This window comes from Microchirus variegatus (genome assembly GCF_963457635.1).
Source record: "Microchirus variegatus genome assembly, chromosome: 3".
Lineage (NCBI taxonomy): Eukaryota > Metazoa > Chordata > Actinopteri > Pleuronectiformes > Soleidae > Microchirus > Microchirus variegatus.
The window spans coordinates 33,616,406-33,637,143 of record NC_139804.1 but is presented as its reverse complement, the minus strand read 5'-3'; the positions used below and the strand labels follow the sequence as shown (position 1 = coordinate 33,637,143).

General features: G+C 40.6%; 1 protein-coding gene across 1 annotated transcript; it reads left to right on the top strand.

Annotated features, from left to right (window-relative positions):
• Positions 1-1,535: 1,535 nt before the first annotated feature.
• Positions 1,536-20,298, top strand: arrb1 (arrestin, beta 1; the record flags this gene model as incomplete). Its single annotated transcript, XM_083887109.1, has 16 exons — positions 1,536-1,555; positions 7,398-7,428; positions 7,509-7,569; positions 7,677-7,721; positions 8,200-8,396; positions 10,152-10,211; positions 10,314-10,381; positions 10,671-10,806; positions 12,071-12,155; positions 12,283-12,355; positions 14,213-14,350; positions 14,434-14,517; positions 16,906-16,929; positions 17,074-17,144; positions 17,963-18,011; positions 20,190-20,298. 16 exons carry the CDS (start codon positions 1,536-1,538, stop codon positions 20,296-20,298), a joined length of 1,251 nt encoding a protein of 416 aa, XP_083743235.1.
• Positions 20,299-20,738: the final 440 nt, after the last annotated feature.

The window sequence follows — 20,738 nt, the reverse complement described above, 5'->3', positions numbered from 1 at the left end:
GAGCGAAGTCAGAGGCTTCAAAGAGAAAAGTCGATGCTCTGATTGCATCTGAGCAGAGGGAGGGAGAGCGGAAAACCCTGGATTATTATCCTTTACAGGAGCAGTGAACATCGTACATCATCATTCATACTCCAAACATAAATGAGTTTACGGCCATGTTCTCATATGAAACATACCATTTTAGAGTCAGAGTGATATATTGTTGTTTTTTGGTATTTGAACCAATAGAAAGTGAGATGAATTTAGCGTGGATGAATAGAAACTAAGACTTCTGAACTTGTGAAAACAGCAGGATTGAGTGTGAATTAATGGAAATAGCCTTTATTTGCAGATAATGATTGTGTTTTAAATGATAAGTGATATGGAGGTAAAACGCTCATCTGGAAGGAAGTTGTTTTATTTCTGTTCACTTTTATTTTTTCATATATATATTTGCATTTGTCACATTTCCTGTTTTGCTGTTGCTCTTCATCCCGTCATCTCCGTCCTTATCTCCTCATCTTCGTCTTCGCTCGTCTCTGCTCGTGGGCATTTTTTTCTGTCACGCACTGTCGTCCAGTTTATTTTATTTTAAGTGTAGGGTGTAAAAAATACCGGGTGACAAACGGGAGCAGCTTCAGTGCTGAAGGCTGTTTCACACTGAGGTCATTAATGAGGAAACAGGAAGCAGCTGCTGCCTCCAAACTGAACTCCGAAAGCCACCAGTCAAGTATTTTATCTTCTTTTTTTTTTTTCGAAATCAAAGCTAAAGTATGACACAAAAGTCACTTTACAAAGGTTTTCTGAAGGCACATTTACTGAGGACATGCTCTGCTCTGTCAGGTGCTGAATTAGCCGTATTTTGTATTTAGCCCATATTTTGGACCGTGGCTATGAGCCGTTATACTTATTTTTTCTATTTGTTGAGTAGCAAATCATTGACTCATCTCCATCAACACATTATGTAAATGTGTTCCTCCTCCTTTGGTCTCCATTACCTGCTGGTGACTAATGAAAAGGGAATCCGAATGCAGAATGAGTTTATGGAGGCACAGTTGAGTCTCCATACATACAAGCTGAAAATACAGATGAATGTTGCTATAAATATAGGAGGGGTGATGATGGACGGGTGATGATGATGGTGGTCAGAGTGCAGCTGCAGCCTGATTCTAATGTCACACGCAAAAAAAGACAGAAAATGTGTCCTCCGGCTGTTTCATATTTTAACACTTTTTACTGCTAATGAGTCCGAGAGAGAGAGAGAGACATAGGCAGGCAGTGAGCGAGGAAGGGGGGGGGGGGGGTGAGTTAAAGAGGAGGAGCAGCACAGTGGTGGGCTCGCTCGCTCGCTCACTCACTCACTCACTCGTTCACTCAGTCATTTGCAGGATCACAGCTCAGATGGAGGAGAATCTGATGGGATGACGATGTTTTGCTGAGAGAGACACACACACAGAGAGACACCCTACACTCAGTTTCCACGGTGACGGCATCTCCTCCCACCGTCCTCCATCATCTCTGCATTCAGCTGCTGTAGAACAGTCTCTGTGGTCAGGATGGGAGATAAAGGAACAAGGTAAGTGTGTGTGTGTGTGTGTGTCTTTTACATTTCTGTGTGTGTGTAAAGTGCAGCTGTTTGTGTTTTACGTTCCCCTCACATTGTTCTGCTGGTTCCTCGGAGGCCTTTTAAATACTGACAGTGTGCGTCTGTGTATGTGCGAGTGTTATGTAACGCTCTGTCAGAACCTCCAGCCGTGTGGTGTCTGAAGGCTCCTTCTCTTTGAAACACGAGCAGTATATTTGCTTTTATTTTGAAGTGTGTGTTAGTTTACAAACCAATGTCTACTGTAAATCATCTGCAATGATGTATGTAATATTTCGTTGTTGTCGTTCCTTCGCACCACCGCCTCGCATATGATGTCACCAAAACTAGTTGATCAGTCCAACATCAGCCAGTGTGGACTGGTCCAGATACTCAACCACTATAGAACAGCAACCATGAGACGAGTCCATCAGAAACACAGTCCAGAACATGTGGACGGTCGTCTGTCTCTCAGTCTGCTGATCTACAAAATCCAAAACACTATCAGAACTCCATTTACCAACCAGTTAGAATACAACAACACACCGACTAATCACAACACAATCAACAAAACAGAATACGTCCATAAAACCAAATAATCAAAATACATCTACATGAATGCGATTAGCATTTTAGATGACAAAAATGACATCTATCTGCATGGAGTTTGCGTGTTCTTCCCATGTTTGCGTGGGTTTTCTCCCACAGTCCAAAAACATGCAGATTTGGGGATTGGACACTCTAAATTGACCGTAGGTGAGAGTGTCCAGGATGTACCCTACCTATGGCCCTATGTCAGCTGGGGTTGGCACCAGCGCCCCCCCCCCACGACCCTCATGTGGAGGATAAAGCAGTAGAAGATGGATGGATGCATGGATGGATGGATTGGAGGGACACCTACAGCAAACCTGTGCAGAGCTTCATTCAGAACTTCCTAGATGAAGTTTCCTTCAGTGCCACACTGATGCGGTCACGTTTATCTGCGTTATTGTGGTTCTCTGACTTCACTGACGTGATCACAGTGACTTCACTGACGCGATCACTGTTGACACGGGAAGAATCTTCATGTAGAAGAGAAACATACGTGCATCAGCATGATAATGATGTATTTTAGCTTCCCATTAACGTCGGTGTGACCACAGACTTTGACCTGGTGTCTGCTGTGGAGCTGCCCTGTTGTGTTCTGTGTGTGTGTGTGTGCGTGTGTGTGTGTGTGTGTTTGCAGGCTGAATGATCCAAGTGTGTTGTGTCAGGAGCATATTAATGAGCTGAGTGTGATTGGTCGGACATACAGAGCAGCTCGGCTGCTGCTGCTGCTGCTGCTGAAGTAATTTCCCTGAGTGAAACCATCATGTGGTCGAAGCTGATAAGAACAGTGAAGTCGTCATGGCGACAGGGAGCAGATATTTTTAAAAACTCACACATTTCATTTCTGCACGGTGCAGCCTTTGTGTTGCCACTGAAGAGACAGAAAATGTGACAGTAAGATATTTTTACGTGATTTTACCGGGGGGGGGGGGGGGGGGGGTTGTGGTTGTCAGTACTGACTTTGCTGTGAGCGCCCCCTGTGTCAGGAAACCACGATACAGGCAGGCACAGTGACACGCTTAAACAAAATGTACATGAGCTTAGGATTATGATGGAGGCAGCAGTGAATGAAGAACTGTGATGGAAAATAACTGTTTGTTTTTTTTGTGGTGAGAGAGTACACAGTTTACCAAGTGTAGTAAACTTCAGTGTCCTATTAGGAAAAGCTGTTATAATTTGATGAGCCTTTGTTAAGTGCCCTAAAATCTGTTTTTCCATGTGCAGTCAGTGGTAGCCACGTTCACTGCAAGCACTTAAACCATCAATAACAGAAATGATGTGAAATGGAGCAGAAGATTTTAATGTATCGTATTCAAAACACCACTTTTTTTTAGTGATTGAGGATAAAAGGAAAGAAGATAGAACAATGTTCCCCAATTCAGCAGCTAACAGATTCATGGCTTTAGCACGTAACTAGCTTGCTAACATGCCTACTAAATTGAAAAGTTTGGTCAGTAGGGGGAAAAAATAATGAAAGATAGTTTTCATGTAGAACAATACATAGTTCATAATATAAATGTGATTAAAATTAATAAGAAACATACAGATATAACTCATCCTAACTTGTTATTTGAGACCTCTGCGTTAACAGCATGTTAGCATACTGCAGTTAGCATTTAGCTCTTAGTTTATGCTGATGTACAGGTACACTCTTAGAAATAAAAGTGCTAAGTAGAACCATATAAGGTGCTTGTCCTCATAGGAGAACCCCTTTTTAGCTCCATGTATGACCTTTTTTTAATAAAGGTTCCACCAAGAACCCTTTTAAAACCCTTTATTCAAGAAAGGGGTTTTAAGGGGTTCTCTGGATCAAAATGGTTCTTACTGGAACCATTAGTGTTACCAAGAACCCTTGTTTTTCAGAAGCAAATGGTTCCAGGTAGAACCTCAGCCCTTGTAGAAGAACCCTTTTGGAACCCTTATTTCTAAGAGTGCACTGACGACGTGCTGGGCTTTAAAGACAAGAGAACAGATGGGCAGAGAGGAAACCACAATAATGACATCACTTCCTGTGAACAAAAATAACAAAAAGACTGAATACGAAACACTTCACAAGTTTTATTTAAGTTAAAAACTTCACTCATGTCACAGAATTGGCATCAGCGTGAGTGTGTGTCGTCCTCTGTGTGTCAGGGGAGTCTTCTTGTTATCGACCAGTTGGTCTTTCCTCACAGTGAGAGCCTTCCAATGTTCAGCAGCAGCAACAACAGACCTGACAGAGGAGATTTGAGGAAGGAAAATAAACAACAACAACAATTTTTTGTCACTTTTTTGATCTGAAAGATTGAGTTACACTTTTGTGTTCCTTCTGGAAACAAAGCGACAGGACATTAGCTCCGTTAGCTTTGATCGTCTCTGTACCGTTTCTGTGTTCGAGGTTGTTAAACTTTAATTGGACTAATTGCAGGGCTGATGGCAAGTAGGTAATTGCACGCTGAGCGAGCTCCCAGGAGTCCCGGCAGTTTCCGGGAAAACGGCGGCGTCCCGATGCTGCTGATTGACGAAGCGCCATTCAGAAGGAAGCTGAAAGCTAATGGAGCCACACGGCTAATTTATGACTGAGAGGAGGAGAGGGGGGGGGGGGGAGTTTGAGAGGAAACCACTGATGATGATGATTGACAGCAGTACATCCCACAGTGTCTGTCCTCCTTTATGGGAGGGAGACATGTCTTAGGTTTGAGGAAGTCGGGAACATGTATGAAAAAAATTACAGACGCTAAAAACGAGCACTGCTGACTTTTTAGTGAAAGAAAGTTTTTGGACTTCTCGTTAAAGGTGCCATATGTAAGGATGTGGTCAAAAACCGTTACTACATTCAAATTCAAAATACCGAGGTCTTTTAGGTTTCGTTTTCTGACGTAAAGCCCAATTTATACTCCTGCGTAAAGTGCTCTGCGTAGGTTACGCAGAGACTGTCGAAGAGCCTCTGCGTCGTCTCCGACTGCACAAAATATTATTTTTTAAGTGTCCGTCACTCCGTCAAGGGACAACGGAGACGGCAAGAGCTGCGATTGGTCCTCAGGACAGGCCGAGATAACGCTGCTCTGTGCCGGCTCACAGTGTGCATCCAGCGTCCACAGATGCAGAGCTGATCCCCGCCGATAACGCCGCTGCCAAACTATAAATACGTCATATCTTAACACACACAGCACATGTTTAGACTCTAAATGGCCAATTTCTCACCTCAAATTATCTTAAAACTGCGTTCCGTCACACAGAAAAGTGAGAAACGGCCACTGTTTCAACAACAACAGTCTTTCTCTTTCTTTCTCTCTCAACGCAATTGCTCACTGTAGCCTGAAGCACAACAACCTTGCGCAGCGACCCCTACTGATCGGGCGGGAAATTGCAGCGGGTGTCCGTCACCACGACGCAGAAGTATAAAGGCTCGAGGCGTCTCCGTGGTGACGCAGTCGGATAACGCATACGCAGTCGGAGAAGTATAATGTGGCCTTAACTGGCAACCCGTGGTTGCTCGGCAGCTGAGACTCTACTGACTGCAATGATTGGTAAACGGCGGTAGGTGGCGCCACATGACGCCAAAACATGATTTCAAAACATAAACATGATTTGCAGTCTGCAAAATATTTTTTTTAATGCAAATATTTTGTCTGTACTGTTGTTGTTGGTGAGTTCAGTTTGTTATATGAACATTATTCCCGAGTCTCTGTGACTCAGTTGCTTTAGATTTATTACATAATGCACCTTTAAATATTGTCATTTTTGTTAATCATGGACTTTTTAGTAAAATGTAGACACACATAATATAATTTTAATGAAATATGACATTTTTTGTTACATATAAGCAAATTTAGTTGGTAAATGGACATTGGTAGAGTTTCAAAAAGAGGACGTCTTTGAAAAGAGGCAGAAGCATTTCTTGATTTTTATCGTCTGTAACACAATGATGATGAATGTTCATGATTCATTAATCATCTGGAGCTGCAGTCACTCTGCAGTTGCCTGTACCTGGTGGAGGTTTCGTCTGAAATGCTGCTCTCACTGTTCAGTGTGGAAGTGTTTGTGTGTTACTGATCTGCAACGTAGGTCCATTACTTTGCCATCCATTACGTGTTGTGCAAATATTCCAGCAAAAGAGGCTGGAAATTAAATCACATGTATGTGCTGTGACGTCGTCCAAACAGTGCTCTCAGATAAGGGCCTTCTCCTTGTTGTTAGTGGTGTTTGCGTGGACAGAGAGCAAATCCCCAACAATGGCGGACACCACTTTGACATCACTTTAGCAACATTAGCAACTTCTGCTATGAAGTTGGCCATGAAGGACACTTGTCTGGTGACTTCTGAAAGCTACCTTGGCACCAGGTTTCGGACACGTCGCCCACCATCAAGTTTCAAGTTTTTTTTTTATTTGCCATTTTTCCTTAAACAACAGTCCAGGCACATTGGAAATATTTTGCGGGTTCCACAAGTCAGTTTTTCTTTGTTTTTTTTTCTTTTCTTTTCTATTTTCCAAAAAGGAACACACTTTTATATATAAATAAATATACAGCTCAAATCTATACATGGTATAAAAAAAAATGTTTTGTTTTTTAAAATGTAAAAGGAGATGTAAATGCAAATAAAAATATACAAATATTCAGTATATATGTATATATATATATATATATATATATATATATACATATACACACATACACACACATACACCTACATACATATGTATATCTACATACATACATATACACATACATGCACATATACATACATACATACATACATACATATATATATACATATATATATATATGTATATATATACACACATACATACATACACACATGTACACATACATATACATCCACGCATACACATACACACATATATTGCAGTATTGCTCTGGGAGGTATTGCACATTTATCAGGGGAAGTGAAATTGCACAGAATATTGCACATGGTTAAGGTGAGGTAGTGTCTGGTTATTTTTTCAGAGTTCAGTGATTTTGATTTTGATTTGCCATCAGTCTGACTGTGGCCGGGAAAAAGCTGTTAAAAAAGCGAGTTCTGTGTGTCTTGATGCTGTCCGCTCTGCTGCATCAAGCATTAAACTGATACGTATGAGTGAGAGCAGCGTATTGTAAGTTAAATCAAATAGAGAGTTTGTCTCTCAGTGGCTCTGACATATACGTAAATCTAGAGGAAACCTTTTCTTGCTTTGATGGAGACACATCTGGACTGGAGAGATACAGATGTCACACACTGTCCTGTGTCTGTCTTTGTTTGTTTTCAGGGTGTTTAAGAAAGCAAGTCCTAATGGAAAGGTGAGTCCTGTTCATTTTGTTAAATTGCATGACTGTACATGAACTGTTCTTATTTTAATTATTTCTGTACGGTCCTTCAGCTCACAGTCTACCTGGGGAAGAGAGACTTTGTGGACCACGTTGACCTCGTGGAGCCTGTTGGTGAGATTCTAAAGACCGTTCTCCTCCAGAGTTTGTTGATTCAAGTCATCATTTATTTGCTTGTTGACTTTAGCTTCTTTTTTTTTTAATTATTATTTTTACTGCAGATGGGGTTGTCTTAATTGACCCAGAGTACCTGAAGGAGAGAAAAGGTGAGAAATGTGAACCTGTTGGAAAACTTGTTTTATTTAGCTCTAAACGCAGATGGAGACAAACAGATGAACAACTTTGAGTATTATTTTGCTTAGTCTGTTAATTTTGTGGATGTTCCTCCTGTTGTCCTCCATCTTTATTTACTAAGTTGTGTAGTTACTCAGTGAAGCATCACTCAGTGTTTTATTAAACCTTTTATACCACGTATCACCTGAGAAAATATTGAGCTCTCAAAGTTACACCGTTATCTGTAACGTTAAAATACACCAGGGCAAAGCCTTTTCACATGAGGCAGATTTTATTCCCAATAAGATAATTTGCTCTCTCATTATCCTCCAGTTCATCACACTCATCTTTTTTGTTGTTTGTTTTATATTCTACACGCTCCGGTTTGAGAACCATGGCTTTAACTAATTCAGGACTTGGTCTTTGTGAGTACTAGGGGAAACTGAACTTCCCTTTTTTTTTCTCCACCAGTGTTTGTCACTCTGACTTGCGCGTTCCGTTATGGACGTGAGGACTTGGACGTCCTTGGGTTGACGTTTCGGAAGGATCTGTTTGTGGCTAACATCCAGGCATTTCCTCTGCTCCCCGAGGAGAAGAAGAATCTGACTCGACTTCAGGAACGGCTGATTAAAAAGCTGGGAGAACACGCTTACCCGTTCACCTTCGAGGTACCAAGTTTGCCAGGCTTCATCCAACCTTGTCCCATCAACAATGCCCAGTAGTCAACAGAGAAATCTAACATTTAATGACCCTGAAGTATTTTAATGTCATCTAATATAAGGAATTATTCATAATAAGAGTGCAATTTGACATGCGAGGCTTTCGTTGAAGACCTTAAGAACGGCACCGTTTTAGAGATTAAGAATTCGCGGCACACTTAAAAACCAAGAGGATCGAGTAATATATCACATGACAACGTGAAAGACTAAAAATATTTCATCCTTATAATAACACCGGTGCTTTGCATGAGTGTGGAAACAGCCAGAGTGGACATTATTCCACACCTGCAGGATTATAGCATCTTGTAATGATGCAGAAGTTGGTATCGCTTCAGAAAGTTAAGGGCAAACGGGAGACAATAATAGAGCCTTTAAGTTTGTTAACATATCATAGTGTGTCTCAAAATTCAGTAAGGCTAATATTTTATTCCAACACGCTTTCACACCAGTAACCTTCAGCGTCATGATTCATGACAGAACCTGTATATGAAGTACATTCAGAATCCTTTGCCTGTGGGTTCCCATCACTCTGTCTCCCACTCTCACTCTGTTTGAGTGTGTTTTATAGCAGTGATTCACCTCAGTCGTCCTCAGCACTGACTGTTTCACACAATAACTATCCACAATCTCCACTTTTCTAATGAAAATAGCCAGTGAAATGACAAGTTGCCCGACACACTGCCTGGTTTATATGCTGCTGTTTATATATGTTTAAAGTATAGATGTGAACCAGTGCCACTTCCTGCTAAAATGGTGTTGTTTTGGTTGTGGGACGTCAGCTACTGGAGCTCTCTATGTAGCGGACAAGCTCCAAGTCAGGCTCCACCCCCACTCTTCCAAATATATTTATTTCTTTTTAGTTTAGTTTAGTAAAATTCAGATTTTAAAACAGTTCAACGTAAAAAAAAAGGGAACACTTATTGGGACAAAAAAAAAAAACTGACTGAAATGTAAAGTTTGTGTCCCTGAACTATTAAACAACTTAAAAGACAGGATATGTAACTTTCGCTCAACAGTGGCTACAAGTGGTAACTACAGCATGTTGACAACATTTCCCATGATCCTTTTCAGGTGGCAAATAATAATGAGGGATGACTCAGACATCAGAAACATAAAAACGTGTTTTTACCATTCAATTAAAGTGGAGGGAATATATTATTTGAATATTTTCAATAATTTATATATTTTATAATGTTAACTTAAGTTATGTTTTTTTTTTTTTTAGGACTTTTAGGATCACAAGTTACTCACAAGAGACTTGCATAATACATACTTATATATATATATATAAAACACATTTTTTTAATACGTATTTTAAGATTATTACACGTTTTATTTATTGCTGTCAAACGTTAGCACGTCAACGTAAACGCATGACACGTTTCCATGACGACTGACCGTAAAAAGACGCGAGTGACGTCATGTTTACGTGACTCCCGATTGTTAAAATGAGTCTCTAAAGTAGCGCTAAACTTTAAAAAACAGAGGCACACATACGCAGTACACAGGTACGCTGCTCTTTTCGTTTGATAAACAGAACCCTCCAGTTCCACTGGGTTAGGGTTAGGGTTAGCTAAAAGGAGCTAATGCAGCTAACGGAGCTAACTGGAAAAAAGGTGCCTGGATAGTTCAAATCTGGCAAAGAAAACACAAAGTGTGATGTATTATAATGTTGAGATATTTTTCCTTTTCATGTGTTTTCAGATTCCTTTGAATCTGCCATGCTCCGTCACCCTGCAGCCTGGACCAGAGGACACTGGGAAGGTAAAGATCTACTTTGTTTATGTTCACTCATGTCGGTTGCATTAATTATATCATCTTTATCTAAATAAATATACAAATCTGAAACAATTTTCTCATCTGCAGGCATGTGGCGTTGACTTTGAGGTGAAGGCTTTCTGTGCAGAAAACGTAGAAGAAAAGATTCACAAAAGGTAAAAGTGGTTGAGTGGCAGTCCACTCCTGAACAGAGCTTTGAGATTAATTATGAATGAAAGTGTTTGACTGGAGCATTAGAAGCTTCCTGGTGCAGGGTGATGACTTTACAGTTGACGAACACTAAACCGCAATAATCCAGGTCAAGTAGGAACGTGTAAGCCTGACTTTAAATGTTGCTGTGTGGTCATAAAATCAATATGGCGTCATCATTAGTCAGTGATTAGTGTCACTTGAATTAAATGGATGTATTAAATTGAGACGGTGTGATGTGTGTCGACGTTGTAGGAACTCGGTGCGTCTGGTGATCAGGAAGGTGCAGTATGCTCCAGAGAAACCTGGCCCTCAACCGACTGCAGAAACCACCAGGCAGTTCCTGATGTCGGACAAACCTCTGCACCTGGAGGCCTCTCTGGACAAGGAGGTGACACCTGAGTGTACTGCAACAAACACACACACACACACACCTCATTAAACACACACTCAAAAACCTTGACAAACACACACAAAAATTAAGCCAAAGGCAAAAATAAGCCTCGGCTTCAGCCTTTTCCTTTTTCTGTTACAGAATTTCTTTATAATTTTGTTGTGAGCAATTATTGACTGTAAGTCTGTGGTAATATTTGCAGATTAATTGCACATCATTTAAATATTTTATATTGTAACCGAAATAAAACTATTCATTCATTCATTCATTCAACACACTCACACAATGGCCTGATTCATCTCCAATCCAGCAGCAGTGTTTCATAGAACCTTTAGGGCCTCACACAAAAGGGACCTTCACAATTTGATAAACAAACCTCAAATTGAAAGTGTAAATGCCGTTGACTTGACTTGACAGTTCAACAAAAGCTTACAAACTACCAATGAAAACCATTAGCCTAATGTTTCATGGTTCATACTTTGCTGCTTTGAAATTACAAAGCATTTGGCAGCTCTGTTTATTTATTTATTAACAATGCAGCATTAGCTTAACCAGAGAATTAGCTACTACAGTATTGCAAAACAAACTTATGCATTAGCATTAGCTTAATCGCAAAAAATTAGCTAAGGTCTTATTATTTGTAGGTTGTATAAATTGTACAAGTTTAATTTCATCATTACCTAATTAAGCATTAGCTTTATTGCATTTATTTATCTAAAATACAAGATAAGCCAAGACCGTAGTCGCTAAATCTTGTCAGCTATCACAGTGTTACTTTGGCACATCTAATGCAGCGTTCGCTAAATCTTATCATTAGCTAACAAAGCCTGTCCAACTGTAAATTAATCCATGTGTGGCCATTAAATGAATTACCTGCATGGATTCTGAGCAGAGCTGAGCAGGAGCAGCAGAAGATTCGTTTTTTCTCGTTCGCTACATAGAATCGGCTCTTAGAACCGGCTCGTTCATGAAAAACACACTGCTAATTAGTTGTGGTTAAACTCATTATCATTGACTAACTCTGTGTTCTACTGTATAACTTAGCATTAGCTTAATTATGTGACTGTGAGAAGCAAAGCTAATTTAGCATAAGCTATCTTTTAGCTGATGCGGTGATGGTTTAATTAAATGCTGCTGTATCACTTCGTTAGCCGACGATAACCTGAAGCTTCAGGTGTTAAATCACCAGCTTCTGGTCACAGTGCACAGCAGTGATGACCCCTGTGGGCCACTGTAGTTCATGTGCCTCTATCTCCCTCAGATCTATTACCATGGTGAGCCCATCAGTGTCAACGTTCACGTCACCAACAACACCAACAAGACTGTGAAGAAGATGAAGATCTCAGGTACGGTATCCTGCCTGTGTGTGTGTGTGTGTGTGTGTGTGTGTGTGTGTGTGTGTGTGTGTGTGTGTGTGTGTGTGTGTGTGTGTGTGTAGTTGTGTCATTAAAACACTGCTTTGTGTGTCCACAGTGCGACAGTATGCAGACATCTGCCTCTTCAACACAGCTCAGTACAAATGTCCTGTAGCCACTGAGGAGTCAGAGTGAGTTTCATTGATTTCAGTCATCTGAGACACTTTGTAAAATCACTTCTTTAAAGTCATGTCTAGCATTTTCTGCAGGTCCTCAACTCCTGAAAAAACGACAGATGGTGGCCTATAAAGTCTGCGACACTACACTCTTAGAAATAAGGGTTCCAAAAGGGTTCTTCTACAAGGGTTGCTGTTCTACCTGGAACCATTTGCTTCTGGGTTCTTGGTAACACTAATGGTTCAAGTAAGAACCATTTTGATCCAGAGAACCCGTTAAAACCCCTTTCCCTAATAAAGGGTTTTAAAAGGGTTCTTGGTGGAACCCTCCAAAAGAGTTCCAGGTGGAACCTTTATAAAAAGGTTCTACCTGGAGCCAAAAAGGGTTCTCCTATGAGGACAAGCAGAAGAACCTTATATGGTTCTACTGGGGTCGTACCTATGTTCCCCGGGTCCTATGTTCCCCGTTTTTCCCAAAAAAGGTCCACTTTGTATGTGACCGGGGAACATAGGACCCTTTTTTTGAAAAAGGGTCCTATGTTCCCCGGTCACATACAAAGCGGGGAACATAGGACCCGGGGAACATAGATACTGTCCCGGTTCTACTTAGCACTTTTATTTCTAAGAGTGTAGATTTCAGTCCCAATCTGGCCTTTCCGACAATCATGGGTGTCTTCTGATTTTAGGATGATTTGAACAGATTATCTGACCAAATGATCCTGTAGTGTGAGGGATTAACATATTTTATTTTAACATCATCAGACGCATTAAGAGAAAAGAGAGGGAGGAAGTGTGTGTATTGATCATTTACACTGTCGGTATTTGTTAAGACGAAGACGAGCTTACTAACCACTAACCACTTACTGTAGACATGTGATGTGGTTAAAGCGGAACTAGACCGGAAGTTCCTATTAACGCTGTTTTTTTGGTGTGTATCTGCGTCATTACCTTGTTTATGAAGCCCTGACGGTTCTAAACAAACAGTTCAGCCATTGCTGAGAACGTTGTGTTTTATTGTAATCTCGGGGCTCAACGAGATCACTGAAAATCCCGTAATAGTTACGTAAGCAGCGGTTCTCCTGAACAACCGATCGTCCTGCTCCGGGCACTAGTCCGGGCACATCCGGTTGCGTACATTGAACCGCAGAAGAAGAATAACGCCGTTGTGGAATTGTTTCACGAGCGTCAGTGTCTTCTGACTCTGGGTCTGACTCCGGGTCAAAGTCATAAATGGGACTGCGGCGGGGAGTCGTGACGAAGCTATTTTTAAACACTGTTAAAACAATGTTTTGATAATGAGGAGCAGTGCATCCACCGTTCCAGAGGGGGGCGCTGCGCTTCTGAGAACGTATGTGATGGATAGTACTGGCCAATCACAAGACTCTGTCTTCTGGGGGTGAAAGTTCACTCTGAAATCTCGCAGCAGAAAAACAGCGTCAGAAAAAGAGGATTTCTATCGGCTAGTTTACAGCAACTAGGAGGTTTTTGACCATAAAAACAAGTTAATATATGTAAGTAGACCTCCATAACTAACATTTATGTGCAACAGGACCACTCTATGTCACCTTTAAGGACGGAAAAGCCTAAACACCCTTCTTTGTTGGAGTAGAACTATTGATTTTATCAGTAGTGGAGCTCAGTTAGTCCTTTAGGTGAGAAAAATATGATATGCATGTTAATTAATCAACAAGGTTCATTGACTGGGGAAATGAATCATTGTTCCCTTAAGTCAAAAAAAGGAAAACATTTGAACGATACAGCTGATATCAATATTTAAATGACCTCATTGTGAAACTGAGTCAGACAAGTCAACAAAGTTTTAATTATTAACAAAAATATTATTTAAAAAAAAAAATACTTCTACTTCTTCAGTGATGTTGTAGCTCCCAGCTCAACGTTCTGCAAAGTCTTCACACTCACCCCGTTTCTGGCCAACAACCGAGAGAAAAGAGGCCTCGCTCTGGATGGAAAATTGAAACACGAGGACACCAACCTGGCGTCCAGCACACTGTAAGTCCAGCGTTTAACCCGCGATGCCTGTAAGTGAGTTGGAAATCGCCACGTCTACATTTATTCCTCTGTGTCTTGAGCAGGTTAAGAGAAGGAGCCAATAAGGAGATCCTTGGTATTATTGTGTCGTACAAAGTCAAAGTGAAGCTGGTCGTGTCTCGAGGCGGGTGAGTACATTTAACTTTTACTCACCAAGTTAAGGATTGAGAAGCTTTTAGCTGATACTGAAATGAGTTCACATATATATCAAGACATCAATAACGTGAACAAGGATTTAGATTTTACATAAACGGTAGAATCCATCCATCGTCTGCTTCCCTGAGGTCAGGTCTCGGTGGTAACGGAACTGAAGAGGTTGCTCCAGATGTGCCTTCCTCTCCCAGGCCACATGGGATAATTTATCCTTCCAGGTGGTTCTTAGTCTGCCTAAAGTTTCTTGTGAAAGACCTCCAGTAGGAGGCACCATCTCAATCAGATGCCTGAACCACTTCAGCTGGCTCTTTACAGTGTAGCTCTATCCGCACTCTGATGTTTGAACTCCTCGTCCTATCTGTAATGTTGCATTTGCACTGACTGTGATGTAAATCCTTAGCGACAAAGTCACTGCACACGACATTGGTAGCTAGGTACTTTTTTGTCATTACATATTCCTGCACAATGAAATTCAGTTTGGCGACAATCACCAACTTTGCAGCATTTTAAAGTACTAGTTTAAAATAAATACTAGGATAAAATGCCCTTAGGTCAGTAAATAGTCCTGTAACAAGAGAGTCTGGTTGAGCAGCTCAGAAGTGTGTTCACAGCCCTGAGGAAAAAGCTGTTCCTCAGACAATTTGTTCGTGCCTTTATGGCCCTACCTCTGCCTGAAGGAAGACTGTCAAATGACATGAAATATGTATCGTATCCTACAGTTCGTCAAGCTGAGCTATTTGAACTCAAGTGGAAAATGTGTGTGATCCAGTGTCATGAAAACCAGTCAGCATTGTGTTTCTTCCAATGTTCGGATGTATCAGAAATGGAGGAGAGGGGATCGGGGATGTCAACCGATTCAAGTCGTTGGTTACACTTCACTATAAATATACTAAGCTTACAGTAGCTTCAGAAGAGTCGTCGCCACTATTGTTTAGTCCTGTTAACTTGTAAACACGAATGATCTGGCAACCACAACGACTGGAGAAATTGCTCCATGTTCAGTGTGTGACTGCACCACAAGCCTCAGCCCCGCAGAGGAAAGTCAAAGGGCCAATTCCAATTCCTATCTTAACCCTCAAGCTCAACCCTTAATCTTAACTGGTCCTCAAAACCAAGTGTTGAGGGTTATTTTGTCACTTAGAAATGGGACACCCCTTAAATGCAGATACGTCTTCAGACTGTGGGGGGCAGAATAACGCGAAAGCTGCGTCCAGTCTGTCAACTCCAAAAAAGAAGAAGAAGAAGAACACATTTATGATCCGTTTGTCAGTCAAGTTATTAGGTTGTCAGTTAGTTATAAGATGATACTCATACAAATACCACAACCACGGACATATTCAGCTGACAGTTACCACACACCACGACTTATTGGAAAGTAAACAATAACACACGATCACTATATCGCCGGCTATTGACAAAAGATCGTAAAATAAAAATAAATGTTATGAAACAATGACGTCAGTAATCCATAATATGGCTAAACTAAGATAATACAATGGTTTTCATCATTTTTATATCTCTATTAACAAAGAAAATACTTAATTTGTAGCGCACTCGTTTCGCTGCTTTCGGCGCCATCTTTGTTACGTCAAAACAAGCAATGCATTCTGGGTAGCCCTTGCTCCCAAGGGTGGTCTCGGAAAATCTCAATATTGAGGGCGATACAGCCCTTAAACTTGGCCCTCAACTTAATTTTTCTGAGAATCGGGACAGCACTTGCTCTAGAGGGAGCGCACATTTTTGAGATTGAGGGTCAAGCAAGGAATTGGAATTCACCCAAAGTTTCCGTCATTACCCAGAGTTCATTAGCACAAGTGAGAGTTGGAACCATCTACTCTCTCCCCTCACTCATGATTAAGACCCCAAGTTAATTCAACTCCTCTGTTTGGGCTAGCGACCACTACCCAGAGACAGTAGCTCACCATTTTCCAGTGGAAAAACCATGACCTGAACCTCTTCAAACCGCGTTTTTCTTGGAGGTCAGGGTCTGATGAAGCCAACAGAACCACATACATGTGATCCTGTGGTTCCCAAACTGGACTTTCTCCTCCTACAAGGTCCATGAAAATCACAATGGGAGAAAGTCCAACATCCACTGGAAGTGTGTTGGACCTTTCTTTGAACAAGACTGTGTATTACTGCAATACTACAATACTAATATGATAGTCTGACGTTAAAGCTCTGAGTGAATCTGCGGCTTGTGTTCACCGCTCGTCATTGTGTGGTTTCATGTGGTTCTCTGGTTCTCTGCAGATGACATCAGTGTGATGAACAGAAATCTGCCTCCATGACAGTTGATGATGTCGTCAGTAGAAATGAATAGAATCACTATTCTAATGCTGTGATGTGTTTTTCCGTTTCAGGCTTCTGGGAGATCTTGCGGCGAGGTAAACTTTCATGTCATGAATGAACGCATTTAACATGTGCACTCATTCAGTTAATGTGTTTAAATACCTTTGGGTATTATTATTATTATTATTACTGTCAATAAGAAAAAATGTGAGTTTTTAATCCAACAATTTACATTTCAGTGATGTCTCCGTGGAGCTGCCCTTCACGCTAATGCACCCAAAGCCGTTAGAAGAGTTGATCTACAGAGACGGTGGGTGAAGCAGGTTTTGTCCTGTTGAATTTCACGCAGAGTTGGAAAGAAACGAAATACATTTACTCAAGTTACTGTATTGAATACTTTTTTTGTGTGTATTTTGGGTTTTTTAAGTACAATTTAAAATCAGGATTTTGTATTTTACTTGAGTACGTATTGACTCGAGTATTGTACTTAGTTACTTTATAAATCCTATCTGTTACTGAGTAAAAATAAAAACTCAGCACAATGAAGAGCTACAGGGGGAAAATATACACCAGAACCAGACCAATGATGATGCGTGAACATAGAGGGCGTGCAACAAAAGTGACATAATATCCCTCACACCCCACACAAAGTAACTAAGTAACTTTTACTTAAAGTATCTTTCAAATGAACTACTTTTACTTCTACTTGAGTAATATTTCATCCAAGTATTGGTACTTTTACTTGAGTACAATATTTTAGTACTTTTTCCACCTCTGATTTCACGTAATAGTTCAAGCTTTTTGAAGTACATTTGTATGACGTACTGTGATTGACCTCCTTTGCCGAGAGTCAAGAATTTATTAACCTTTTATTAACCTATCAAGGCTTTTTGTTAAGTGGTTTCCCTGCTGCCCAACATCTATTCTCTCAGGCTGAGACTTTGGTGTGGGAGCGCTCACAGTGCACTTATCGCCGACTGTGTGTCAGTTCCTCACGCAAACCACACTTCAAAGATCTGAACTATCTCTCTAATAGAAATGTGAAAGTGAAACCAGATGATGCTTCTCATGTATCTGAGATGTCTCTTCCTCTGACAATATCTTCTCTCTCTCTCTCTCCTTTCTCAGCTCCAGATGAAGCTCCAATCGACACAAACCTAATTGAGTTTGACACAAAGTGAGGAGCCGCCTCTCTCTTTCTGTGTGTGTGTGTGTGTGTGTGTGTTCTTGTACTTGCGGCATACTGAGGACCAGTGAGGGTTTTTAACCAACAAAGTGAGGTCCTTTTTACGGAGTGAGGACATTTTGGCCGGTCCTCACTTTGTTTTCATTGAAATCACTTCCTTCGGTTGCTCCAATCGACACAAACCTAAACCTATACTTTTTTTGTAAAAAAAAAAAAAGATTTTTCAATTTTTGGACGACATAGTATAGTATGAAATTTTTTTTTATTCAAATTTTGGACCAAATATTTTGGGTCAAATTTTTTTTTTCAAATTTTGGACAAAACATTTTTGTGAAAGATTTTTTTCAAATTTTGGACCAAAAATTTTGGGTCAAATCTTTTTTTTCAAATTTTGGATGACAGTATAGTATGATTTTTTGTCAAATTTTTGGTCAAATTTTTTCTTTTCAAATTTTGGACAACATAGTATAGTATGATTTTTTGTCAAATTTTGGACCAAAAATTTTGGGTCAATTTTTTTTTTCAAATTTTGGACAACATAGTATAGTATGATTTTTTGTCAAATTTTGGACCAAACATTTTTTGTCAAAGATGTTTTTTTTTGGACGACATAGTATAGTATGATTTTTTGTCAAATTTTGGACCAAAAATTTTTTGTCAAAGATTTTTTTTTATTTTGGACGACATAGTATAGTATGATTTTTTGTCAAATTTTGGACCAAAAATTTTTTGTCAAAGATTTTTTTTTATTTTGGATGACATAATATAGTATTTTGGACAAACAATTAAGCTCTGGGGCTCCACCTGCAGACCTTTTATGGTACTGCATCCAGTAGTTCTTTGTAGATGTCATTCATAAAGTAGATATTGTGTAATTGTGTTATTTTATAAAGTGGAAATGGTGGTCCTCAGTGTGCAGCAAGTACAAGAATATGTGTGTGTGTGTGCTGATTGGCTCTTCCTCCTCTATGACCCTCACAGCTGAGGGATGTGTCTCCTTCTGCTGAAGCATTAATACTGATGGCCTCAGAGATAGATGTGTCTCAAGTCTTAATGTGTCCAAACGCTGTTGCTGCAGCAGGAAATGGAAACTTAACTGCTGCCGACAGAGCCTCGGAAAATCACTCTAACATCAGCTGAAATCAGAGCACATACTGGTGATAGCTGACTAATAATAATAATAATATTGATTATTATTAGTGTTTAGTCTTAGCAGTGGAGTTTTGCCTGTTTAAAAACCATTCATGAGGAGAATGCGGGACCTTCACTTTTCAAAAATTTGTCCACACTAAATTCCAACCATGCAGTTTCAAAAAAATTGAAATAAAAGTTCCATTTGTTCACAGTAAAGGCAACCAAGCAGTTTTCAAAATAATAGTCTCAGTTTCCCTTCGTCTACACTGAATACCAACCCCACAGTTTCCAAAATAAATCTTCTCTCCATCCATGCTGAACACAATGCCGCGGCTTTCAAAATAAAAGTCCCAGTTTTTGTTTGTCAGCAATATACCTACAGTTGTTTTTAAAGGTCACAGTTTCGCAACCCACCCCTTTCAAAATAAAAGTCACAGTTTCTGTTCAGCCAAACTTAAAGGCGCCATATGTAAGAATGTGGCCAACAAAACGGTTACTGCACGCAAATTCAAAATACCGTGGTTGCTCGGCAGCTGAGACTCTACTGACTGCAATGATTGGTAGACGGCGGTAGGTGGCGCCACATGGCAAAACATGATTTCAAAACATCAACATGATTTGCAGTCTGCAAAATGTTTTTTTTAATGCAAATATTTTGTCTGTACTGTTGTTGTTGGTGAGTTCAGTTTGTTATATGAACATTATTCCTGAGTCTCTGTGACATATTAGGAGGATTTTATGGACAGTTGCTTTACATTTATTACATAATGCACCTTAAAGCATAAACACTGCAGTTTTCAAAATACAAGTCATTTCCTCAAACCTGTAATTGTGTGGTTGCAATACCAGGTGCAACAACAGCGGAAATGACGTAAAATCTCTTCACATTCAACGCGTCGACATTTTGACTACGTCTGTTAATCTCAGCTCTTGTTGCCAGATGATGAGTTTGTCAATAATCTAGATTTCATCCCATCGATGTTGTTCTCAGCGATTAACTTCCACATCACTCTGCCTCCCTCCCTCGCACCTTAGCGACGATGACATCATCTTTGAAGACTTTGCCCGCCAGCGTCTGATTGGAGCAAACGACAAGGACGAGGACGAGGAGCCAGTGGACTCACCCAAACTGAACGACAGATAAAGGCGAGAAGCCTCACCTCTGCTGCTGCTGCTGATGATGATGATGATGATGATGGAGCTAATGGAGGTCTTACCACAGTCTGGATGCCCTCTAAACACTTGGCGGTGCTGTGTATGTGTTCTCGTTCATGTTTGTCGTCCCTCTCCGCGTTCCTGCCGGGGTGCCAAACCTAGAATACCACAGCCTAGACATCAGTTTAGTTTTCAGACAGTGCCGGGGCAGCTGACGCAGTGAACTGGCGGTCAATGTGTCGTAAAAACAGCGGCTGGTAGCATGCCTCAACCTTGTTCCTACGTGTTTCCATTAGGGATGGAACAGGAGTACCGTCGCGTTCAGATTAGTTTTGATGTGTTGTATCAGCGGGGTCTTCATAAACAACAACACTGCCACCCCTGGTCGATGTGTTCACCACCACAACATGGACGTCAGCTGACTGAGCT